This window comes from Stylophora pistillata, chromosome 1 (assembly GCF_964205215.1).
Source record: "Stylophora pistillata chromosome 1, jaStyPist1.2, whole genome shotgun sequence".
NCBI classification, from domain to species: domain Eukaryota; kingdom Metazoa; phylum Cnidaria; class Anthozoa; order Scleractinia; family Pocilloporidae; genus Stylophora; species Stylophora pistillata.
Window position 1 is genome coordinate 16,079,077 of NC_142519.1, and position 25,366 is coordinate 16,104,442.

General features: G+C 38.4%; 3 protein-coding genes across 4 annotated transcripts; 2 read left to right on the forward strand and 1 right to left on the reverse strand.

Annotated features, from left to right (window-relative positions):
• Window positions 1–84: 84 nt before the first annotated feature.
• LOC111336096 (S-phase kinase-associated protein 2) lies at window positions 85–7,085 on the forward strand. Of its 2 annotated transcripts, XR_015993843.1 has the most exons (5): window positions 85–806; window positions 1,888–2,338; window positions 3,386–3,508; window positions 4,073–4,366; window positions 5,504–7,085. XR_015993843.1 is itself a non-coding variant. In XM_022942127.2 (4 exons), exons 1-4 carry the CDS (start codon window positions 312–314, stop codon window positions 4,213–4,215), a joined length of 1,212 nt encoding a protein of 403 aa, XP_022797862.1. In that variant the 5' UTR covers window positions 85–311; the 3' UTR covers window positions 4,216–5,440. The 2 variants fall into 2 exon arrangements, 1 of the variants encoding a protein (XP_022797862.1); XM_022942127.2 differs by lacking the exon at window positions 5,504–7,085 and having other exon boundaries at window positions 4,073–5,440.
• LOC111336137 (proprotein convertase subtilisin/kexin type 7) lies at window positions 6,274–22,325 on the reverse strand. The gene is made up of 21 exons (XM_022942172.2): window positions 21,705–22,325; window positions 20,875–20,971; window positions 20,243–20,280; window positions 19,572–19,660; window positions 19,137–19,210; window positions 17,921–18,011; window positions 17,381–17,435; window positions 16,606–16,744; window positions 15,906–16,006; window positions 15,037–15,149; window positions 14,660–14,714; window positions 14,116–14,223; window positions 13,548–13,650; window positions 13,350–13,402; window positions 12,527–12,624; window positions 10,703–10,797; window positions 10,295–10,385; window positions 9,772–9,886; window positions 9,337–9,512; window positions 8,519–8,851; window positions 6,274–8,280 (listed from the first exon to the last, which is right to left on the reverse strand). Exons 1-21 carry the CDS (start codon window positions 22,161–22,163, stop codon window positions 8,265–8,267), a joined length of 2,499 nt encoding a protein of 832 aa, XP_022797907.2. The 5' UTR covers window positions 22,164–22,325; the 3' UTR covers window positions 6,274–8,264.
• Window positions 22,326–22,383: 58 nt separating this feature from the next.
• Window positions 22,384–25,106, forward strand: LOC148741414 (protein NATD1-like). The gene is made up of 3 exons (XM_088740685.1): window positions 22,384–22,542; window positions 23,634–23,743; window positions 24,403–25,106. Exons 1-3 carry the CDS (start codon window positions 22,425–22,427, stop codon window positions 24,514–24,516), a joined length of 342 nt encoding a protein of 113 aa, XP_088596811.1. The 5' UTR covers window positions 22,384–22,424; the 3' UTR covers window positions 24,517–25,106.
• Window positions 25,107–25,366: the final 260 nt, after the last annotated feature.

A 25,366-nucleotide genomic window follows, 5' to 3' on the forward strand; every position in this document is an offset into this window, starting at 1 on the left:
ACTTGTTATATATATAATTCTTCTGAATCTGACAGACGCTGAACAATACGAAGAAATGCTTAGACTTAATAAGGGATGTTCTAGATAGATACTTTATTCACTTCGAAAGCGGATTGGGCCTTTCACAGTTATCCAGATTGAGCTTCCGCCCCGAGGACGCTACATGTAGGATACATGAACCCCCAGTTGAAACAAGACCTTGACGACCTTGGAAGGAATACAGGGCAGGCTAGATTCTAAAATAATTTATGCACTTCGTTACTGGAGCTTAAGACTTTCGTTTGTTAACCTTGTGCTAAATACATAAAAATATGGAAAACTACTGGAGCTTAAATTCTTCAAAGTGTGGTCAAAAGGAGAAGAGTCCAAGTCTGAACACCTCACTAATGGATATGAACAGCTTGCCACAAGCGGTATTCTTGTGTGTCCTTTCGTATTTGGATGTGAAAGACTTGGGTCGAGTGTCCTGTGTTTCCAAACATTGGTATAATTCAGCTCTTGATCCGAGTCTATGGAGAAAACTGAAACTTTCGAAAAGGCAAAAGGTGGACGATGAAGTTCTTGTTCGAGTGACAAACTATGGATCGAGTGCTACTGGAGGTGTTTTAGATGTTTCAGAATGTGCGAACATTACTGAAGAGGGTTTGATTAAGGCTCTACAGCAGTGTCGGTTTTTAGTCGAGTTATCTGTTGTAAGATGCCCAGCTGTGACTGACAATTGTCTCACTGAAATTGGACAAAGTTGTCAAAACATGAAATTTGTGGACATAAGTTTGTGCCGTGTGACCGACTGTGGAGTCAAAGGGGTGAGTTAATTCTTTTGCACATCAAAATATGATTTCTATGAGTAAAAAGAACATGGTTCAATTAAGAGTTTTGTGAAGAAATTTTCAAATGTTAGGGTAGATTTGTTGATATCTACAGACTGTTAATGTTGTTAGACTGTATAACGGTATTTGTGAGGAGTGCCTTGACTTCCTGTCCCCCCCTAGACCCCCCGACCTCACGCTCCTCACCCCCTCACCCCCACCCCCCACCTCCAAGCCATGCAGATTCACCACCTGGCCAAGGAAACCCAGTCAGGTTACCAGAAAAAGGATACTTGTTTTCTTTCTGATTTTAAATTCCATGTTACCATTTCTCGTACACACACAAATTTCTTGATAATCAACCATCATTTTTCAGAGAAAATGGTCCTTCTACAACAAGGTTATTTTTCAATGCTAGAGAATTAAGGAGCAACTCATTTGTTTGCAGTGCATTTAATCAATCAGCTACAATTATTTTTGCAATCATTTCCTTTTAATTATTGCTATCACTGACATTATTATGGCAGTAAAGAACTAGAAAAAATTCACTTGGAAAACACAGTCATGTAACCAGCAGGACCTGTACAATTTCTTCAAATCACAAACTTAAAGTTACAAGAGTTCAAGTCATGCATGTGAAATGCTCAGCTCTATCGATAATTAAAATGTTTTTGATTAGTTATGCTCTATCTCCTAATTAGACAAAACTTGTAATGGTCAACAATGCTGAGAATGTTTAAAAAGATAAATTTCTGAATTTTCTTTATAATATTTTTCAACCAGTCTTCCCTAAACAGCATTCTGATCATACACCCCAACTCTTGAATAATTCTTCTAAGTACATCCACATCAAGATTCTCTTGCTTATGTATAGTATCTTGGGTACAGCTAGAATTCACTGAACCTTCCTCTTCTTTTGTTAGGGCTATATGGACCAAAACAAGTTCTCTCTCCTGCTGTCTCTTAATACTTAACTTAATATTTCAACTTCTCTTTGTTTAGTGACTGCAGTTCATTGTAATTTCAGGAGTTCAAATATTAATTTGCATTCCAATAATTACTATTTTTTATTTTTCAGCTTTGTCAAGGTTGTGTTAAATTAGAAAAACTCACAATGGACCAGTGCCACTCTCTTACTTGTGAAAGCCTTTTTGCTGTTGCACAAAATTGTCCAAAAATTAAAAGCATCTCTGTAGAGTACAACAGTAAATGCAAAGATGCTGGGGTATGTGAACTTGTTCAAAGATGTCCGCTGCTTGAAAGACTTCATCTCAACTCCTGTACAATTACTTCACAGGCAGCACTCCATATTTCACAGTACTGTAGGAATATGTCTGTTTTGGATCTCCGTTATTGTTCGAGTCTCACTGATGATATGGTGTTGGAAGTAGTGTTTGGATGCAAATATCTTGATATCCTAAACTTAAGTCTGTGCTCTCATGTGACAGATGTATCCTTGGAGCATATTCTTTCTAACTGTGCTACTTTAAGGGGATTGTACCTGGTCCACTGCAAAATTACTGATGATGGTGAGTAGTTTAACTTTTTTGCACCTAACATCATTCTATGTATTCTCCATACTGCGAAAGTGTAGTTTGATCGTCCGAGTGAGTGTAGTCCTGAGAAGGACTGTTGTTGGTGGTAGTGACTGACGTTTCGACAACCTGTGCGGAAGTCATCATCAGAGTCAAGTGAATAGTTGTTGTCAGTAGAATGTTCTTATTTCAGTTCGTGTAAAATGATTGGTCAGTTTTGCCTTGATGTTATTGGCTGTAAGACTCAAGTGACGTAGGTCGGTCGTGATTGGTCTGTTTTGATCCGTTGGTAAAGTTAGGTCGTTCTGTTCGGTTCGTTTGTAATGTTTAAGTCATGAATGAGTCATTTGTATGGAGCCGGTAGTAGTTGACGCCTGTTTAGGGGAGTCTGTTCTGAGTTAGTAAACCAGCTTTCCAGAGTCAGTGGTTGAAATTAGTTCGTACTGTAGGTTAGGCATTGTGCAGAGTCCCAGTCAATATTGTGGTTCGTAAGTCAATGATGTTCAGCAATGTGATTGTTGACATCACCTTTCCTTGTCGCCCGTCTGTGTACAGTCAGTCTTGTTGCGAGGTTTCTGCCAGTCTCTCCGATGTGATGAAATGGAGAATTTGTGTAACAATCAAGAGCTTCGTAAGTTGTTGCTCATCTCCTTTATTCTTGTAACCTTAATATGTGATTCGGAGCTGACATTGTAAGGAGCAGTAAAAAATAAAATGTCAAATTTTGTGGATGCAAATGTATAATAATAATAATAATTTAATATTTATATTGCGCAAATTAACATGTCGATATGATCAAATGTGCATCACAACACTGTTCGAGGGACTTTGGCCACACATTTATAATCCTTTACACTTGTTTGAGATTACAGAGGTCCATCTGTTTAGTTGCAAAGAAATGTATTTTTTCTCAGGGAGACCATAAAAGAGATTAAGACCATACAGGAATGACAAACCTTCAGATCCTGAACATGTCCTACCATTGTAACCATTTGGTCACATCAATTATTCACAAAGCTTGCTTATAATTCTATTGTTTAGGATTGGAGGCCTTCTCTCGTCACCTTTCTAACCTGGAGAGATTGGACATCAGTTGGTGTAAAGAAGTGACAGATGAAGGAGTCAAAACTGTCCTAAAAGGATGTCCTCACCTTAAACATTTAGGTGTGTAAAAAGCATAATTCTTGCTTGATTCATGGTTGCTTGGTAAAGTTTCCTCTTTAGTCATGTGTTGTTACTCTGGAAGTCATCTTATGTCCTGGCTCATGTTAATGAACATCTGTTTCAAGAGTATTTGGCAAGGTTTTCCAATAATGTTGTTGGTATGGGTTTGATAGAAACTCTGAAGATGTGAAGGGTGACTTATTTTGAGGGATAATTGTTCCATTTTAGAGAAAACTCAGTCCACTGCATTAGATACATTTTGGCCTTGCAAATGTTGGCAAATGATATTAACCCTTGAAACTAGACAGAGTTCATGCAGTATTGTGCATTAATTATGTTACTTGGGAATTTTTGAATTGTTTCTTTATCAGATATTCAGAAAGATAATATTTAAGACTGATATCTGTTGGGTAGCCATAAGGATTTTTGTATCAGGGATGTAAAGAAGGCAGGCTGCTACCATATATAATCATTGTAGGTGTGAGGAGTAGTTTGTTAAATGGCAGATTGGGAGTTAGACATTATTCACAATGTTGAATTTTGTGTTGGCATGGTTTTTTTAAGGACTTGTCAGATGTGATCAAGTTAATGAGCAGACAGTTATGCAACTGAGTCAACAGTATCCCCGTGTCTTCCTCAGTACTGTCATGACAGAGATGAATCGCATGTGTGAGAAAGCAGGCTTCCCTGACCTTTTAAAACAGTGAAAACTTTTGCGGGAAGACTTAGACATTAGGTGAATCACTCACTGGAAAGAAAACTTTGGAATGATCTGGTTCCTCTACCGTATGGATGGTCTATTTCTTTCTCATTTCAGTGACTTAAAGCCATGTTTTTAACACAAGCATGGATAGCAAGGTATACATGCAACAAATTTATTCATGAAAATTCCCAAGGTCATATAAGGGGACGTATTGCAGCAACTCTTCCCTGGGACATTTGTCATATAAGAACCATTCATCAAGTATAGAAGAGGTTGACTGATAAGACCCATCAGAAAGCAAAACATAACCTCTAAACCCTCCTAAGGATTAGAAAAAAAAGTTGTGACTTCTCCAAAAGTATATTTTTAAAAAAGACAGCCCCCACCCTCAAACAACAGGCATACCCCTTAGATACTTATTTACTAAACAATCTGAAAATCTATATACCAGTAAAAAGATACTTAATGCAAGTTAATGTAATTATTAAGTGTTTGTAAGTCTGTATCACTAGATTTGTTATAAAGTGAAGTCCTCGGAGAGCAAAGCCAACGAGGACCAGTTATTAAAGTTACCTCCCCAATCCTGTTTGACATACTGTGACTGTTCTCTATATTAGCTTTAAACTGCTATGTATATATAAACTGTTAGGGTTTCTGAGGCTGGCAAAAAACATACAACATTTATGTGAGCAGCACTGAATGATTTTGTTAAAAAACAGTATTAGGTAGCCCCCTCATCTTTGTAGGCAGATTTCCTGATTACCCTCCACTTCCCCCCACCCCCCCCCTTCCCCCTCTCATTGACTGTCCATTCCTGCCAGCCCACTCCTGCAAAAAAAAAAAAGAAATGAATGGTGATCTAGGGTATCTCAACCTCTTAGTACACAAAAAGGCTTCCTGGTATTATTTTTTGTTGTAAATCACAAAATCTTAGTTTTAGCAAACATTGTTTTTATCTTGTCATGCAGAGTCTTTGAGGCGAGAGATTGAATCACATTATAAATTTGTAGATTAAGAAAATAAATATATTTTGATAATGCATGCTGTTTATAATTCGTCATAGCAAAATTTAAGTCTCCAGTAAATTCTTTCAGTTCCAGGGGCTGACCTTTTTCGATTATTAAACAACTTGATTTAATACAATTTTTTGTTATCTCGTAGTTACATTATACTTGAACCACAATAAAAACAAAGTCATGAAAGGTTTCAAATGACCCAGAAAACTTCAACTGTAATGTCTAGTCTTGATGTTGTAGACTCTGAGCTGAATGCAAGTGTAACTCTGTTTTCAGGATGGCATGAGATATGTTCAGGTGTCTGGCTTGCTTGGCTTGTGTGCCCCACGCAGCTACATTGGATAGCCCTCCCCCAATTATCTCAGTCAGAGCCTTTCTACCTAGACCTTACTTTTTTGTATTTGAGGGTTTTTTTTTTTTTTTATAATTTCTTATGAATTATGACAAAAAGTACATTAATACTTGACAATTTACAATAACAGATAGGAAAGAAAATACAGAATACATGTTCAATGGTACAGTGGTACCATGTATTCTGTAGCTGGACCTCTACGTGTTGTGGTAAGACCATGGGTTAGGGGTTACCTTAATTGGAGAGGGGAGATGGGGGCTTGCACAGGGCTTACTTCTCTGTGATGGCTCAACATCTGCCACAGACAGACTAGGAGATTTCATGCCAGAAGCAACAATGACTGCCAAAGGAGAAGCCAATCTAATGATTTTGGTCTCATCTGGTGTAAACCTGATTGAAATCCAGCCCGTTTAGTCCTCCAACTGAATTGACTATTGTCATTTAATGCTACATCTGATTCAATTTCTCAAGAAAACAGAACATAGTCCCTGCAGGTATCATATCTGTTGCATGCATGCATTAAGATCTACTGCAAATGTCGAAAGTGAAAAATAAATATATGCAGGTATCCTTATGCTTCCTTTGTTAGGCAGTGCTCCACCCCACCCCTGAATGATAGAAGTCCAAGAGTTTATTGTAAAAGCTTATGCAAATCGTCCTTCTTACTGTTAGCTTCTGAAAAATACATGCAGCCTTCAATAAAAACACTTTATTTTTCTGTCTAATTTTCACAAGTACGTAAGCAAAATAAATAGTGAAAATAAATAAGGAATGAGTGTTTGCTCCCTTTGGCCGATTACCGTGAACACTTAGATTGTTTTAATCGTTAAGTAATAAGAAGCCGTTAATAAGAGGGCAAATGCTACACGCTTTTGTAGATTTAAAATCTCTCCGTTACCATGGGAGTTGTGGTGATTTGCGCGAGGCATACTTTACTGATTAAATCACGATTTCGAATTGGCTCGTTTTGCTTTCGAAATGAGTCTGTTAAGTAATAAGAAGCCGTTAATAAGAGGGCAAATGCTACACGCTTTTGTAGATTTAAAATCTCTCCGTTACCATGGGAGTTGTGGTGATTTGCGCGAGGCATACTTTACTGATTAAATCACGATTTCGAATTGGCTCGTTTTGCTTTCGAAATGAGTCTGTTATTTAAAGCCGTTACTACAAAACCCTCAAACTTACCAGACACACCTGAGGTGCGTAAGAGATATATTTATTGTCTTCTCCGTCTGTACTGTAAGTTATGCAGTCTTTCCCTTCCTCTCCTTGATTTATGGGCCAGGTCCTTCGCGCTAAGATCATAAACCGGAGGGTCATAAAACCGGAGGGAGAAAAACTTGATCCACAACTTACAGAACGGACCTAGAAATCGTTTAGTAAAAGGTATTTATGTTTCCTTCAATTGCTCCTTAATTGTAACGTTAACCGGTAATTAATTGTAACATAATTGGAGCGTTTACGGTACATCACTTAGCCATGAAAAAATAAATTTCTTTTATCCTTTCCTGCTAATAGATTATTTTAAATATCTTCACAACCAGGTAAGTCCGGCAACAAAACCTATTTCTATTTATATCGGAAATTACTCATCAAATAAATATGAAATTTTACAAATTGCCACGTTATTGACACGAAGTACCTATGGTGATGATTGTAAATCGTCAATTAATATTACTATTAATATTAATATTAATATTACTTGTAATACTATATGAATAAATATTTGAATAGGCAAACTTTTTTGCATTTAAGTAACTTAAAACATCGTCTAACTTTCTTTTCTTGAGATTCATATTACTCTCGATTGTGACAAAAATTCTTAGTACGGAAAAATTATTACGAAGAACTTAAACCTTGACTATAAAACGCCTAAAATGGTAAATTTGGAGTAATAAAAACTACCAGTGTTTCTCAGGGCTTTCAATCGTACTCCACAATGGTTTTTCAATGATTGTTTTTTAAACAGTCGCACCTGATTTAAAAGTTTCTCACTCACTACCCCTCTGCCGGGCGGCATGTACTACAGCTGATCGGACCAATCAGCACGCGCCCAAATACCTCAACAGGCCAATCATAGCTCCAAATTTAACAGCGCAATTTGCAACTGCTAGTAACGGCGGGAAAGGTCATAAACGTTGCATGACTTAACTAAGGACGCAAAACTACTTGCCCCAACTTAAACAAAAATATGAGCTATAAGAGGTCGAACAAGAAAAATGAGGTTCGAGAAAAATTCTTTCATGAATGCTGATACCTGAAACTACACTTAACCAGCAAATAAAGTTTGTAAAAGATACCACTGTCGTCCCTGTGGGTATAATTGCTTGGGTATGAGTAGCCCTAAAATAAATTGCTGTCGATGATATCGACTGTTACAAAAAAATGTATTTTTTTTTTTCAGGTCTACCCTTACTTGACAAGTCCCATCAAAAAATAGACTGATACTCCTGGGTACAAACCATTTGTGGTATCACTTTAAACTCGCCGGACCAATTTTTTTTTTTTTTTTTTTTTGCAAGCCAAGTTCTGTGAATGAAATTCTAACAACGACTTAACTTATACAGAGGATTATTTTACTCGCGCTGCCGAGCGAATCTAAACCGTCTTCTTGCTGGATAATTGCTAGGATTCAATGTCGGCCCCCTACAACATCTTCCAGACCGCGATGAAGATCACCGATGGCTACCTTGAGCTGCGACTGAAATGGAAAATAAATAAAAACATAAGGGACCAGTATATTTATCGCCTAGGAGGGGGGGGCAGTCAGGGCCTTTTCCCGTCTAAGGGAAAAGGCCCTGGGAACGAGGTTGGGGAGGTCGTTGGATTTTGGTAGGATCACTTGGTTTTCAGGAGAACAGAGCATCTAGTCCACTTTTCTTAACAGATAAAAGTAATTTACGTTTGCTTCTCAAGCCAATGTTACTTTTTATACATACCCACGTGGTTTCTTTAGAATCCCTTTAAGTGGCACTTTACTCTTTTTGCTGGCGTTTGTTTCTTCCAAACGACTCTTATAAAGCGCATGCGTGAGTAAGCTATCTTCTGTAGCCTTTGTCAGGTCACTTTCAAACTTATCCATAGCACTCAGATGCTGCGCTTGTAGATAGAGACTCTGCTCCATGGCAAACCGAAGTCTTCTTTCAAACTCTTCCACACGTCTTTTCTCGTCCACTGGGGAAGTAGAATGCTTGCTCGGGGCTAAATGATCCACTTCCTTCGAACGATCATCATGTGCTACTCCTTTTTTGGTGCCTCTCTCCAAAATATGACTGAATTTGTAAAACAAAACAAAAAATAAAATGGAAAATTAATTATTATGAAATCCTTTTTGACAGTTCGCTGGTACCAATTTATACTACTCTGTGTGTTTGCCCTGCAACACAACATAACAACTCGGCCAGCTCTCGAACGGGGACCTCTCGTCCCCTTGTCCAGCCATGGGGCCATCGCGTCTTCCACTACACTCAGCAAAGAGCTCTCGGAAATTCACACGGCAGAACATCCGGTAGCGAAAGAAAGAATAAAAAAACAAAACCCTCTTACAGTCGCTGTTGTCAGCGACGTTGGCCTTCACTTAAATACCTAAATCTCTCCACAGGATTTAAATTAAAAGAAAAGTCTTTCCATTTATAATAATAAGCAATCGCTTTTCTCAACTTCTTATGCATACCTTTGGTAATGACATTGTGTCTGCTTATCATATAAAGCCCAGTGATGACAGAAAATGAGCTCCGAAAATGATGATGAATGTTACCTTAATCTAATCTGATCCTCCTCTGCTAGTTTGTTAGACAACAGAGGGGTCTCCTCCTGTGACTCTCCACCAGCGGTGTCTTCGCTTCCTTCGTTATTAGCCTCGTTATCGAACATGACGTCGACAGTGTAATAAATAGACACTAACAGACAGAAGCCACCGAGCAAAAGCAAGACCTAAATTGAGGGGAAATATTATCTGTTGAGATGGCACCATAAAGCATAACTGACATTTATGAGGGACAAAGAGATAAAAAGGGGAAACCAAAAGAAAAAACAACAACAAACAAAAGACGAAAGCTTCAGGAACGTGATGAAAATAGACTTGATCGTTTAGCACAAATAGTGTGGCCTGAGTTCAACAAATCGATATATCATTTTGAAATAATCAATACAAACAATCGGAAAAATCGTGCTTTGAGAGTCACAAGCCTACCTTGAGTGTTCTCTCGGACACAACATCTTGTGGTGCGTAGAGCGGGGGCCTGGGCGGACACGGTGGGGTATCGTTACTGTGAAGGTACTTGCCACTAGCAGCTTCTTCCACCAATCTGACAGAAAAAAAGGAATGCAGAAATACCTTTTAGAGAAAATTTAAAAAATGAAAAATTTATTTCCGACTAGACTTCCTTTCCCGAAGCTGTGTTCACTGCCTTTACGCGGGTTTAAGTTTGAATCAGTTTCTATTTAAAGCAGTTTTCAAATGAGTGTCGAAAAACCAAAACCAAAGTTATCTCAGCGACCAATCAGAATAAAGATTGATGATATCAATAGCCAATGAGATCTCAAAGTGAAAACAAGCAAACTGCTTAAAGCGCGGGAAAACGTGATTGACCAAGTTGCGATTGTTTTTAGTTTTGTATCTGATTGGTTAAGAGGATGACGCGAGTTTTCTGAACCAATCACAGAGCAACAGCTATGCTTCGGTTGCGTGAAAAAGAAAACAATAACGCTTTTACCTCTGTCTCTTCTGTATCTCTTCAGGTGTCATGGAGGAACCGTAAAAAGTCAACTTCCAATCTTTTAAGAAACCTCGGCTGTCATCAAAACCTGACATAAGACGAATTGATTACTGAATAGCGGAATTAAACGACAAAGCGCGCTTTTCGATTAGGCCTGATATGTTTAAGATTTGCAGCTGATTTCTTGTGAGGAATATTTTGTACGCCCAATCAGAAAACGCAGTGGGGTACAACCCAAAAAATTTTCGGACTGTTCTCAGCTATTGTCAAAAAATGTAGCTGCATTAGCTTGAGTTGAAACTAAGGCTTTAGAAAGAAACGGTTTGACAAATAGCAGATGCTGCTTCTTTGCCTTCAAAATCAACGGTACTTTTCTCTGCATATCAAATATACGATTATTTGTACCATTATCAATAACTATCAGTTGCCAAGTTCCTTGTGGTTTTTCGCCCCAGCACCGAACAGTGGAAAATGTCCAGTCTACGAAACCATCCGAAGACCTACGGTGGAAAGAAATATTCATTGTCATATAAAGTTTACAGCTTTATCTAGAATTAAGAACGCATATCCCTAAACCAAAGCAGCACCGATATTTGTATGGTCCTAAATTCTACTTAAACCGGAAAAATTGTGAACTGGTGTTACTAAAAGATATTCACTGGCGCTACTTCGTGAGCTTCGTATTAAACGGCGGAAGGTCTGTCTTGTTTCTCGCGCCAGACCTTTCGTAGATCACTGGGGAGCAGTTCGACCAGGGCGAGGAGAGGTTCGACTCTCGCAACACAGCGATCACTTGAAGCAGAAGGTGCGCAAGGAGATCAATTTTGGCGCCCGCGCGTCATTTCTCAAAGCTAATTTTTCACAAAGTTAATTCAAGTACGGGTATCCTGCGGATTCAACATTCTCTTTTGAGTGAGATGCAATGAATATATGAAGTTCATATATTTTGAACTGCGGTATTAGATACGTATGATGTGCGATCCTCGCAGTAGATAGCGCTATTTAAGCAATAGCGAAAATCAGACCTGAAAAAAATCAGGCCTGTACGGGACTCGAACCACTGACCTCTGCGATACTAGTGCAGCGCTCTACCAATTGAGCTAACAAGCCAACTGGGAGCAGGCCGTTAAGTTGATTCGTAATGAACCCGTGAAAGTGATAAATGAGATAGAATAAATGTATGAAAATCATATATTTTGAACGGCGGCACTTGATACGTATGATGCACGATCCTCGCAGTAGATAACGCTATTTAAGCAATAGCGAGAATCAGACCTGAAAAAAATCAGGCCTGTACGGGACTCGAACCACTGACCTCTGCGATACTAGTGCAGCGCTCTACCAATTGAGCTAACAAGCCAACTGGGAGCAGGCCGTTAAGTTGATTCGTAATGAACCCGTGAAAGTGATAAATGAGATAGAATAAATATATGAAAATCATATATTTTGAACTGCGGCATTTGATACGTATGATGCACGATCCTCGCAGTAGATAACGCTATTTAAGCAATAGCGAGAATCAGACCTGAAAAAAATCAGGCCTGTACGGGACTCGAACCACTGACCTCTGCGATACTAGTGCAGCGCTCTACCAATTGAGCTAACAAGCCAACTGGGAGCAGGCCGTTAAGTTGATTCGTAATGAACCCGTGAAAGTGATAAATGAGATAGAATAAATATATGAAAATCATATATTTTGAACTGCGGCATTTGATACGTATGATGCACGATCCTCGCAGTAGATAACGCTATTTAAGCAATAGCGAGAATCAGACCTGAAAAAAATCAGGCCCGTACGGGACTCGAACCACTGACCTCTGCGATACTAGTGCAGCGCTCTACCAATTGAGCTAACAAGCCAACTGGGAGCAGGCCGTTAAGTTGATTCGTAATAAACCCGTGAAAGTGATAAATGAGATGCAATGAATATATGAAGTTCACATATTTTGAACTGCGGTATTAGATACGTATGATGTGCGATCCTCAGATTCTGTTTTGAGCTTTACCAAAATAATTTATTTGCTTCTAATACACCATGCCTTACTGGCCTGTGCGGCTGTTTGTAACTTATGAGAAAACTTGTTTGTGGTTCTAGTCATTACAATGTTCGCACATGCACAGACATTTGACCGCTGTGTTGACTCTCGCAGGCTTCGAGAGTAGCTCGCGGGATGCTCGTACAGCAGCGCCAATGATGAAAGACTACTCACTTACTCATTCTGAACATACCTATCGTGTTGTCTTGCTGTTGCCAGTTTGGATGTCGTTCCTTCGGCGGACACTAAACTGACCATTAAGTCGCCACGATGCCGATGCTTGAGATTCACCTGGAAGAAAAAACAGAATCTAACAACGCATGCAAGATTACAGACATAATTAACAGAGCTCTTTTTTTCCTCATGGTTTCCTTCAATCATTTGATGCTGAAAAAAAAAATTATAAGATCCGATCGTCTGCTTCTGCAAGATACCTTTAGATATACAATTAAAAGTTGTTTTCCATGGAAATTGGTCGGTCAGAAGAATCAAAGTGACAACATGGTGAAGTCGAAGATATACTGTGCAGAATATAATTAGAATGTACAGTCGCTGTACTAAAAGTAAAAGCCTGTGATTTCTAGAGACAGAATAAACCTTTTTACAGTTGTGGGCTTGGTGGCCAAGCCTTTGAACAGGAGTGAGGATTAGGGTGACCTTGTTATGATAGAGATGTTGCTGCTTTTCAAATGCAAATTACTTTGTTATCATACTAACTAGATACAGGTCTCTATCACAACAGGGTCACCCTCAGCCTCACTCCTGTTCAAAGGCTTGGCCACCAAGCCCACAACTGTAAAAGGGACTATTCAGCCGTCAACCACAAAAAAGTCCTCAGTTTATCTGCATCCATCAGCAACAATTGGTCCGCCATTTTTAAAAAGATGCACACTCTTCTCAGACTCCTAAGGCCGTTCTAACGACACGACATTTGCATATCGAAACCCCACAACACTCGTTCCCATGCTTTGCATATAACCACGGGTGAAAAAGGAAAACGAATGCCTTATACTTACTGTGACGGTGACGTGTTCTAAAGTAACCACCTCTCCGACTTCGTCTTTAGACACTGGTAAAGAGGGCAATAGAATTGTTAGTTTTAGCTTACGCTGACATGGTGGAAACCATACCGAGAACTACCACGATTAAGTCGTTTCTAGTGGCAGAGCTTCAATATGCTTTACTAAAGAAACAATTCAACATGGTATACATACCATAGTACTTTTCTATCAGTTGATTGGTTGATGTCGGAATCTGTTTTCCAACATGAATAATGGGTGTTGACCAAGATGTCATCCAAGGTACTGCCTTCCATACCTATAGAAAAAGAACCCTTTGTTAGAAAAAGTTCGCCTCTCATAAAATTAATTTTCTGTAAAACGTGACCAGATACAACATTTTACATATTTGCAGTTCTGGAAGATTAAAGAGGAAAAAAATGTATTGACACAAGCTGCACCGAGTTTCTTTCGAAAACAGTACTTTTCGATTTTAATCAGAATGAAATCAGATTCCGACACCTACGCTAGTAAATTATCAATGAGAGGAAAAGGGGGTTTGACCTGTTAATACCATTAATTGATCTCCTGTATTCCATTCCGTCACTGAAGAACTTTACTCCATAGCAAAGAAACAGGTTTCGGTTCCAACCCCTCCCCCACAAAGCGCATAGAGTTCAATTTTAATGCGCTATATAAGAACTTATTATCAAACAAAAGGAAATAAAAGACTCTTCATTCGACAAATCTCCACTTCTACTACTATGATGATTACAGCGAATACCTTAGCAGTGTTTACCAGTCGCCAAGAGTCCAGAAGACCAAATCCATACTTATGGCTGTGGTGATACTTGGCTCCATTTGTATAATAATCACTGTCGTCCACATCATGCTAAATACGTGAATGAAATCATAACAAAAAAAAGCAGTTTGATAACAGAGATATAAGAGGGTAGCCTTCAAGTCTGCAACCTCGATATCAAGCCGCTGTCTGAGAAAGAAGCCCGTTCTTCTTGGCCAAGAAGGATTGCGATTTTGAACGGCGAACTTCACCAGCTTAACTGTTGCACATGGCACTCCCAATTCAGTAGAACGTTGACAACAGAGCACCAAGGGGCTGACGGGACGTTACACAGGGTGACTGTTCCGAGGGAAAATATTCTATCGCAAAATACCGAGGTTTGGGTTCCTCTTCAAGCTTTTACGCGCTTCACTTTCTGGAATTGCCGATGATAATTAATTCGTCACAAAGGGGTTCATAATACCGTCCACAAAAAGGCAGTTTTCGGTGGGATGTATGTTAACCAAACATCAAAATTCCTTCATACCTTGACAGCAGTAATGGCAATAATATGTTGGACATCTCTCCATGACAAACACGGTCTATAAAAAGATCAAACCCGATCAGTGATTCGATTATTGTGAACACAGCAAAACCCTGATTAAAACCTCCCCTAATTCTAAATAAAAATCTCACTCGCGTAATAAATGTCTCACTTAACACGCCCATCTACACGTGAGCATAAACCCCCTCCCCTCCAAAACAATACATTTCTTTTGTTACCTTACTGTATTACTGTATAATCCCCCACCTCGGCAATATAGGCCCCCAAAGCCGCGACTGAAACAATATAGGTTCAGGGCCTCTAAAGAAGGATTCTACAGCATCATCATGGGGTATTAATTTGCTGTTTGTCATTCTTACCTTGCTTGTAACATGAGGGCGATCATTCCAGCGGCTAAGGGCGCCGCGGCCGAGGTTCCCGTATGTTTGTCTGTGCAACCCGTGCCAGTCCCTAAGCGCCAATCAGTTGTTACCTGGCAAGGAAACATCGAATATATAGTCACCATCGTCACCAAAGGGAGTAACTACTGCCCGAGACTATGCGTGGGAATCCCGAAGACACGGGCGGAACAACAAGCATAGCACGTTTTTTGTTCAAAGAACTAGTAAACAACCGACTTTCGCAAAAGTGGCCAGAAGATGTAGCTCAAACTAGCTACAGTAGGCAGAAATGTATCCCTGGCCTGGGTAGCAATCTGTTTTGTTCTTTTTTTTTGGGGGGGGGGGGGGGGAATCCAGTTTCTAATTGCGTTCTGAAGGTAAGAACGGTTTACAGGTTTGCTTGCATGCTATATTTAACAATTATTCCACGAGCGCGCGTTGGATATGAGATGATAGATAGCCAACGAGGCGCGTAGCGCCAAGTTGGCTATAATCATCTCATATCCAACAAGCGCGAGTGGAATAATTGTTTTATTAAAAACGTTGAATTAAATTATTAAATTTTATTAAATTTCTAGCTCCCTTTTAATTTTAAGCTGACACGTACGCTTACCATATTTGTAGATTATGGTATATTGGCTGATATATCATAATGGCTAAGCCAATAAAAAGTCTTGAATTGCATTATCCAATGATCTAGTTTTTAATAAATATATATAGCTTGCACAGCAGCCTGTTGAGTCATACGGGAGTCTCGCGAAAAGTATCCTTAATCCCTTCGCCCCGTGCAAGAGCAAACTGATGCCATTTTGATGTATAAAGGGTTTATTCTGTATCTAAGCACTTACTATATTTCTCTGCATGCCTTGTCCACTGCTGTAAGTGACTGCTAACATAGCAGCACAGTGTTCTGCATAATATGGCATATCTCCTAACTCGTCCACAGCACCTACAATTTAATCATTGACAAAATTTTTATAACGAGACAGCGCAATTGATCATGATTTGTTGTGACACCTTCACGGCGCGTAATTAAGGCAACTTTCTGTCTTTATCCCACGTTCTTCGTAAGACAAAAAAATCCTCCTTTACGAAGAAGGCTATTCTTTAAGACTCAATCGTCCTAAATTACCAGATTCGACCGTGGCGAGAGTCAAAACCCGCCCTCCACTAAAGCTTCGACCACGCTAATAGGCCTTTCACCTCAAGCAAAAATGAAGTTGATTATTTTCACCTACGTTAGCGTCCTGGCGTTGCTCTCAAATGTCGCATACATTACATTTCGATGCATTTTCGTCTATCGTCCGAATGGAAACCCCCGAAAACGCAGTTGAAAGCAACTGTGAGTATGTGACACATTTTAAGTCAAATTTTTCAAAAGGCTACGTTTCCACCTGTCCACGCTTGAGACGGAGGCTTTGAAGAAACGAAGCCTTTTCAAAACGGTCCACTATTGAAAACGTTTACGAAAGGCGCTGCTTTTCTACGCATTTAAGTGTGGAAGATAAGCAAAGACACATCAGGGAGTTTCATCTGTGTACTACTGACCTATTGTAACAGTGTAAATGGAGTTGGCATATCCATCAAAATTGCAGTTGTCTTTGAAATGTCCTCCATTGCCAGATGCCACAACAAAAATACTGCCATAGCCTTTCCTACCCGCTAGAACACCATGAGCAAGAGCAGCCTAAGAGAAAAATAAAAGCGGAATGACTTCACTATATATCAGACAGACAGACAGACAGACATCTATATTTATACAGGATAGCCCCTTCAGTGTAGTAAACACTGGTATCAACGGGGGTCCTGTTACCCACCCATCCCACCCCAGGGGAGGACATCCATCACACAGTAATCTCGTGCGTGGGAAATTAACGTCTCCTGCCCCTAACCCTGCAGGAGACGGGACCTCCATTTATTCGTCCCTATCCGAGAAGACTAGAATATCTAACCATTTCTTGATGTTAAAGAAAGGAAGCATATTCTTCTCAGTTAATTTTAAGACCCTGAGTGTTGGTCCGGCCGGTATTGAACTCTCGACCTCCCGCACAGCAGTCCGGCGCTCTCCCAATTGAGCTAACCAGGCGATAACTATCACTGTTATGATAGTTATGGAACAAGAGGAAAAAGGGGCTTGTAATACATGAGGTGGAAAAGGACTTGTCTTCTAGAGAGAAAGTAATTGGTAATTCCATTACCAAGCTCAATTTTTGAGCTTGGTAATGGAATAGGGAAAGTTTTCTTTTTTTCTCTGTGGAGCATGGGAGTTTGAAGTTGACTTATTTTATATCTCAATTGTAATCTAGCATATTGATTTACAAACCTGTGCCAGTTGATGAGGTCCATCAACGGTTTTTCCATTGTCATCAGGCCCCCAACTGCAAATAAATTGTCAGGGAATTCATTAGAAGCCGGCAACAGGCGAATTCCGGCGGCTACTCTCCACAACGGAGCCGGCTACTATGGCCACTCCACCTCCCGGTTTTTGCGTATTTTTCAATATAATCTAAAACAGTCATCAATAAAGTTGTTTTGTTGATATTTTGTCTCCTTTTTCGGTTGTTGGGCGATTTTTGTAACGAGTTCTAACAATTCAATCAACAACACGATAGGTTCGCTGTGCGCCATGTTGAATGGATAGAAAAGAAAGACTGGTGATAAATCTGCCTCGATTAACACTGAACTTTCTTCCGCCTATATGTCCTAATATACGTCTACTACCGAAATTAATAAAATCCCTGAATTTTAATTGCTATAATTCATCATTAGTAACTTGAGAGGCGCTTGAAGAAACAATTAACATTGAACATTAAAAAGGAAACATTCTTTTTTAAACTTTTCTTTCTTTATACTTTCCACATACCTGCAGCTGTAAATGTCATTAATGTGCATCTTACTGTTAAATGCCATGGCCTCAAGGCTGTCAGTCATTGGACCGTCAAGGATTCGTACACCTGCCATTAGTCAAGAAATAATCAGATTAGTCAGAAAGAACTAGGTTTGGTGAATAGGTGAATTTGTGGAGAGCTCACTTTACTATCAGACTATCACCTACTTAGCAGTTGTCTTTTGGCAAAACTGATTAAACATGGAAAGGAAAGAACATGAGACTTGTCTTGCAAGACTTATTTAGCAATAACAATGTTTGGTAGTGTGCCAATTACAAGCAGCCATACGGGTGTAGTGTGAGATTTTTAAGGTGTACGCACAGCATGTAAATTGGGAGCCCCTAACTAGGGGGGGTCTGGGGGCGTGCTCCCCCAGCTCCCCCAGAACATTTTGAAATTTAGGGTCTCGGAAATGCCTTTTCCAACTATTTCCACCCCTTAACTTTAACATAAATGAATGCAATGGAAAATTTTCGGTAACCTACAACAAAAAAGGGGGTGAAAAAGGTACTGGAAAAACAAACAAACAAACACCCCAGTATAATTCAAAATTTAAAAATTGGTCCTATTTTAGGATAATTTTTTTTTTGCAGATTTCAGCTGTATGTATGGACATATATGGATGCTATGCCCCTGTACCAAAGGTTGTAATTTATTTACTATTAACACAAAACACAAAATAGAATCCTTCAGTTCCAAGGCTTTATTGCTCACCCATGCTTTTTCCAGCCCAAGCTTACTCTTACTCAGACATTTGGATTTTTGTTAACAAACTGATAGAATGTAAAAAAAAAGTAGGCTTTAATCTACATCCCTTGCATCAATTTGTTTTTGTGGACCTCTCATTAAATCCCAATATACAACCAGTCATCTTCATAAAGAGAATCAGGGAAAGAACATGATCATGCAATCCCAGCAGTCTTACTAGACTATTCAAATTCAAAATTCTAAGAATTAGCTTATTCAATGTGAAGTCTAAAAACATGAGTATGTGATTAGGTTGCAATCATCGTTAATAAAAATGAGGAAAAAAATTAGAAAAGAGTAAAAAGACAAACAAGAAGTCAACAAGAAAACCAAAGAATTAAAGTTTAAGCTGCTCGATTGTCAGTGGTACAGGGGGTATCATGATTTCACCATATTTGACTCAAAGTTTTCAACTGGGTCCTCGCATGATTTTCTTGTTATTACCTGATACTTTTGCCCCATAAGCAACACCTACAGCACAGTATGTGTTGGGCACAGCAGCAATCTCACCAGCACACCTGCCATAAAAGTGAATTTGATATTTGATTAGTAGGTAGATGAATTTAAGCATTATATTTCCTAGCCTTGACTTAAGCTGCAATTGAGAGATATATATAAGACGGAATGCAATCTTGCACTCTCAATCTAGTAATTACTTACCATTTAGTGAGTAACAGTCATTAATTGATGATTATCATCAAGAACTTAGACTTCTCTGTTTGATACGATAGTAGGCTGCACTATAGCTTTCCTTAGCTAGACTTCAGGCCAAAAGAAGGTTAATTTTTAAAATCACATTTGTTAATTTTTATTTTATGCATGTGTCAACTTATTGATGATGACAATCATTGCAATGTTTTTTAATTACGGTAAATCTACCTGGTTCCATGATGATTAAGGCCAGCCTCATCTGCTCTTGGCATTGGATCATCATCATTAGAGTTAATATCCCAGCTGCCTTCTGAACTCTGTTTATAACACAAGTTGAAACCACTTATTTTTTCAATTTACCTCTTGTTCATCGTAATAAGATTTGTTAAAAATTAATCAAAATAATTTGGTATCAATATTTGTTTGATAATGCATTGGCTGAAAACTAACTTTCAACTAGCCTTAATTTTTGCAATTGGTGAATGATACATATTAAGTATGACATACTGGTGCAATCAAATATATCTATCAATGAATTCTTAAAATTCAACTTCAATTTGTACTGACTCTGCATTTTCCCAATAAGAATAAAGATATGTATTAATAATACAAAAGTACATGTACCATTATCTTACAACTAACTGGTGTGGATGCCTTAGGAAAGTATAGGCTCTCGAAGTTTCTGAAGTCTGAAAACTCAAACTTACTCCCAATTTCAAACTAAGAGATGCTGAGCCATTGGTCAATAAAGGCCTTTAGTTTAAACCTAGGTTCCTTGAACAGTAACTGAAGATATTTTTAAAGAGATAGTTTGAAGGCAGCAATATTTGCATCAATTGGCAAACTACATGTAACAAAGTCAAGAGGAAGGATAAGAAATAAGCATCTTCAGCACTCACGTAGTTGTCAAGAATATCAGGATTGGTCCACTCCACACCTTAAAAAAACAAGTGAATAACACCAAATATTCAAAACTGGATCATTGGATAATGCAATTCAAAACTTTTTATCGGCTTAGCCAATATGCTATATAAGCCAATATACCATAATCTAATATCTGTACATTGTAACATCTGGTTTCTTCTTACAAAAAAAAGTCGAGAAGATTTGTCTACTATCTTGGGGACGCTTTTTTTTTTTTTTTTTTTTTTTTTCAAATAGAACAATTATTCCACTTGCGCTTGTTGGATATGAGATGATTAAAGCCAACTCGGCGCTATGCCCCTTGTTGGCTATTTATCATCTCATATCCAATGCGTGCTTGTGGAATAATTGTTAAATAACAGTTGGTAATTTGAAAAATTTTATATTTTGTAAATCACTATTAATATTCCTCCAAAGTGAAATTCTAATCATGGTTATTACCATCATCAATAACAGACACAACTACTCCACATCATGTGATAATTTTATTATTATTCCAGACACCAGTAACATTTATATCATGTTCTAGAAATAGTAAATTGTGCTGCCATAAAAATATTGGATAATACAGCATATTGCACTTTAGCAATATCAGTTGGTTACTCACCATCATCAATAACAGATACAACTATTCCACGTCCTGTGATATTATTCTCCCAGACTCCAGTAACATTTATATCATGTCCTATGAATCGTAAGTTGTCCTGCCATAAAAATATCACATAATATTGCTCTTTACTAATATCATCTCCCATCGTTTAATTCAAAATTAAACCTTATAGTACTGTAAATGCCAAAGAGTGCATGGTATGTAAGGGATATGCCTAATAAATATGAATCTCAGAAAATTTTCATTCTATTTAAAAACAATTCATAAGTCAATGCATTATATGTGAAAGTAATTTTGAGTAATTTTGAGTTTCTTTGCATGGAGGCTTGGTATTATTTTCTGAAAGTACACAAAAATATGCAACTCTTGTCACTCTTAGATTCAGCAAAATTGTGGTACATCTATTGTTACTCTTAGAAGGTGCCCAATTTTGATGTCTTGAGAAATTTGGACCAAGAATGATGGTGAAGACGGCCTGTATTTGAGACTAGTAACAGCTATTGGTAATTAGATATGTCCTAAGGGCGTTTCTATACTTGGCTGCTTATTGTTCAAGACACTTTTTCAATAAATAACAAAGTTCAATATTGAAATAAGTCCTTGACCTTTAATTTGAATGTGGCTAAATCTGAGGAACACTTGGACAAAAGAAAAATTTCTTCTTTCACAGAAAACCAATCAAGTTAACCTGATCATAAAGCATTAAGATAACGATTATGAAAAAGAAGGTAGTTTAAAATTTCAAACAGATTAATTTTAGAAAGCCTCTTACGAGAATTTAAAATCTATTTCAAATAAATTTTTAATAGGGTCTAATCGACTCTTACCAAGTGCCACTGGCTTGGAAAATACTGATCCTTGAATTGTAGGCTTCGCTTGTAACGCATTCGAACTACCTCTTGTCTTGACCACTCGATGCTCGGATGTTTGGCTAAAAGTTCCGTAATACTACTTTGCATTTTTCCAAGATCGTGTTCTTTGATTCCGCTTTGATTGAAAAAAGTATTATTATGTATGTACAGGTAATGTCCTTTGAGGCCTCCAATTTGCCCGCGATTAACAAGGCCTGCCTCGTCTGCGATGCGGTCTGCTAGCGAATGGAGGTCAGATAGATTAGAATAATGAACCATTGGTATTCGAATGGCCCACGATGAGGAATAATCCATTGAGTTCGTCGTCCTGATGTGTTCGAATCCATCATTGCTATAACATCCACAAATCAATAGAACAAAAACACACCAATAAAAAGCCATAAATAGCCGCCATACTAGCAGCTTAATGGGCATAACAAGTAACTAAGAGAATACATGAAACATTCGCCAGCATTTCAACCAAGACCACGATCAAAGGAAAGGAGAAATTTAGTAAAATTGCGGCGATTCCCCTTTCCTTTTACCGCCATTAATGTATCTACAGGTAACCAAGCCTGCCTTTGTCTGAATATAACCGGAAGTCCCTTGAAACATTTCAAAACATTTCCACCCGCACAGACTTTTGGGAGAATTGACTACAGTTCCAGTCTCACTCGAGTCAAGCCAACATGGCGGATGTCCAGTGAAGAAATGAGACAACTTTTTCGCCGATTTTCGTCATACATTACCATGAGCGCCTATGAAGTCAAACATAATTTGAAGGGCCAGGAATTTTACATTGCTTTAGAGAAAGGTTTGTAAATCCCCAGGAAATGCATACCACTCTCCCGTGGTATTTATGTCAGCTGTAAGCTGCAGGCCGTCCTTATAATTAATTTCTTAATTATTAAGCTTAATTTCCTCGTATCTTTCGAATATATATCTATATGAATCAATAAATAAATAAATGATGAAAGGTGGAGAAACATATAATCACAAGTTTGTAGTTTCGAGCGTCAGCCCTTTGTCTTTTGCTCTGATGAATTATCTTTTCATGCATACTCCCCCACCAAATTGAAGCACCACATATTCTTTAGAAACTTACCCCAAGGCTGTGCTCTAAAAATAATTGAAGGGAGCCCAGCGCTCTGAAACTCTGAAATCCAGGGTGCCCAGTATATGCCTTTTATGAGAAAACTAAAATTCCTGAGTCTCCCAAGAGCAAAAGTAAGGCGCCAGGGGCCACTGGGCACTGCTAGACCACAGCCCTGTTACCCCCTTATCCTATCTCAGGGTACCCTGGAGATTTGTTCGTGTATGAAAGCATTCAGATATGCCTTATCCTCAAAACCTTATCCCACTCCTTGAGTGTGGACCAAGCTGCATCACAGGCATGCCATGCCCTAATTATTTTTTAAGCGTATAGGCATTGAAAAGTTTGATTATTGTCTTGGATTATGGCATCTTCCAAACTCCTCGTTGAATTAAAGAGCAATCCACACACTTTTGTGCTATCTTCAGTTTTCACAAAAATAGCCAGACGTCTTCACAGAAGAATCAATGGCTTTGGGGAGGGTTATAGAACTAAATTTGAATGATAGCTAAAACTTTTGTCACTTTGCAAATGCTCCTAGGAGTGAAGGTTTTTAGTACAAAAGTGATGTATTTCACTACCACACTGGGCAAGTTCTATTAACACTTAATTTTTACAAATGTCTATCAGTCCCCAAGGTTTCCTTGAGGTTAGACCCAGATGGAGGCCTGTGATAGAAAAAAAAGGAACTTATTTTTTTTCATTCCTTAATTTCTTCTGTCTTTTTTGAAAAACATTATCTGGCAATACATGCTCAAGAACACCACACAACACCCCTCTATAAATGCTTTTGATCCTTTACACACGCATAGGTAAAGCCATATTACAGTATGAAAATGAAGGAAACAATACCATGAACATGTATCACACAATGGTACCATCTGAATACAGAGGAAAAGGCATTGCTCGGCACCTAGCCAAGGTCAGTGGTTGTTAATTAACAAGCATTAATAGTTATTTTAAAGTGACCACTTCAAATCAGACTACTAGAATTTGAAACAGACATGACACAAATCTCAAGACTGACAAGGGTAAAAAGTCTGCCCACAAGTATAGTGGTCTTCCCCCCCCCCCCCTCCCCCACTGCTACCCCACTAGCACTTTATCTGGTTTCCATAGCTTGGAAAGGCACTGTGAGAGTGAAGTATCTTGCCAATCAAAACATTTTGGTATGGGTCCTGGTCTTGGCTTGGATCTTTTATCCAGAGTCCAGTACAGTGGTCACATACACCCACTGCATTCCTTGGTATTGTTTTAAGTAAATATTGCCTTTTCATTTTTCTTTTGAAGCTGTATTTGACTGGTAGTAAGGTACAACAGTCAAACAGCTTCTTCCAGCCTATTACTGGTGATTATTGATTTCACTTAGCTGAGTGAACTCCTTGGTCTTATTTCCAGCCCTTCTTTGGGGTGTCTCACAGCTTTGTGTGACATATCAAAGAATGACTTCAAAGGAAACTACTTAGGCCAGCAAATGTTTGAACCTTCAATTTCAGTTTGTATGTGTCACAGTGATAATATTTTTCATGCAACTTTGAATTAAGAAACTGCTATTATATTTCTTTTTCTATACCGCTTTAGGCAGCACTTGATTATGCAGTGGGTGAAGATTTCAAGATGAAGCTAACATGCACATATTTGCAGAAATATGTTAAAGACAATCCATTACCTGAGTATACATCACGTGTTGTTTGACAGATTCAACATTTCACTAAGAGGGAACAGTGATGAAGTAACACGTATGCTGTAATGGTAATCCATCCAAGACTGCAAAGTGTACTGTAAATCCTCTATTAAGCTCTCCCTCCTCTAATAAACCACCCCACTCCCCCTCAAAAAAACAAAAATTCAGTAAGTACAATAAGTTTATTCAAGTATCCTGCAAGTGAACATCAGGCCAAATTAATAAGCCCCCATTCTATTGAGCCCACCCCTATAATAACCACTCCCCCTATAATAACCCCCCCTATAATAACCAGCCCCCCCCCCCAAAGCACCTGAAATAAATAAGCCTGCTGGGGGGGCTTGTTAGAGGATTTACAGTAATTTCATAATTTCCATCAGGGCATGGCTGTTGAACTCACTAAGACGTAATTAAAGTTACTGGCTATCAAGAATTTTTATATTTTATAAACCAAACATCAGTACTATTCATACTATTTATTTTAAAATTCAGCTCAAAGTGTCCTAGCTCTCAGAAACAATGTTACATTAGACTTTGTAATCTTAAAGTCATACAAAAACTTGTATTGAATCAATTATTAATAAAACTGATGTCAAGTTTATCTTGTGTGTTGATGGTATTTAAAATGAATTCCTAATTAAATTTATAATAAAATACTCTAATTTTAACTTTCTATCTCTTCTTTAAATATAGTGGTGCTACATATAATATGGTTTGAATGATATAGAATTCATAGTTACTTTTATTAGTAGTAGGCTCAATATATTTTTTAATCAAACTGATAAGCTTTAACATTCTGGGCCCGGTTGTTCAAAGTCCAATCAGTACTACCAGGTAACCTATACCTGCCAACTTTTTCTG

Bases quoted from the DNA above. Each gene is read 5' to 3' on its own strand.
- LOC111336096 (XM_022942127.2), top strand. From the start codon at position 312: ATGGAAAACTACTGGAGCTTAAATTCTTCAAAGTGTGGTCAAAAGGAG. The intron at 807-1,887 runs GTGAGTTAATTC...TTTATTTTTCAG, and splicing joins CCGACTGTGGAGTCAAAGGG to CTTTGTCAAGGTTGTGTTAA. The intron at 2,339-3,385 runs GTGAGTAGTTTA...TCTATTGTTTAG, and splicing joins CTGCAAAATTACTGATGATG to GATTGGAGGCCTTCTCTCGT.
- LOC111336137 (XM_022942172.2), bottom strand. From the start codon at position 22,163: ATGCCCATTAAGCTGCTAGTATGGCGGCTATTTATGGCTTTTTATTGG. The intron at 20,972-21,704 runs GTAAGAGTCGAT...TTTTTATGGCAG, and splicing joins TTCCAAGCCAGTGGCACTTG to GACAACTTACGATTCATAGG. The intron at 18,012-19,136 runs GTAATAACAAGA...GACTAATGGCAG, and splicing joins TTATGGGGCAAAAGTATCAG to GTGTACGAATCCTTGACGGT.
- LOC148741414 (XM_088740685.1), top strand. From the start codon at position 22,425: ATGTCCAGTGAAGAAATGAGACAACTTTTTCGCCGATTTTCGTCATAC. The intron at 22,543-23,633 runs GTTTGTAAATCC...ACACACGCATAG, and splicing joins TTACATTGCTTTAGAGAAAG to GTAAAGCCATATTACAGTAT. The intron at 23,744-24,402 runs GTCAGTGGTTGT...ATACCGCTTTAG, and splicing joins TTGCTCGGCACCTAGCCAAG to GCAGCACTTGATTATGCAGT.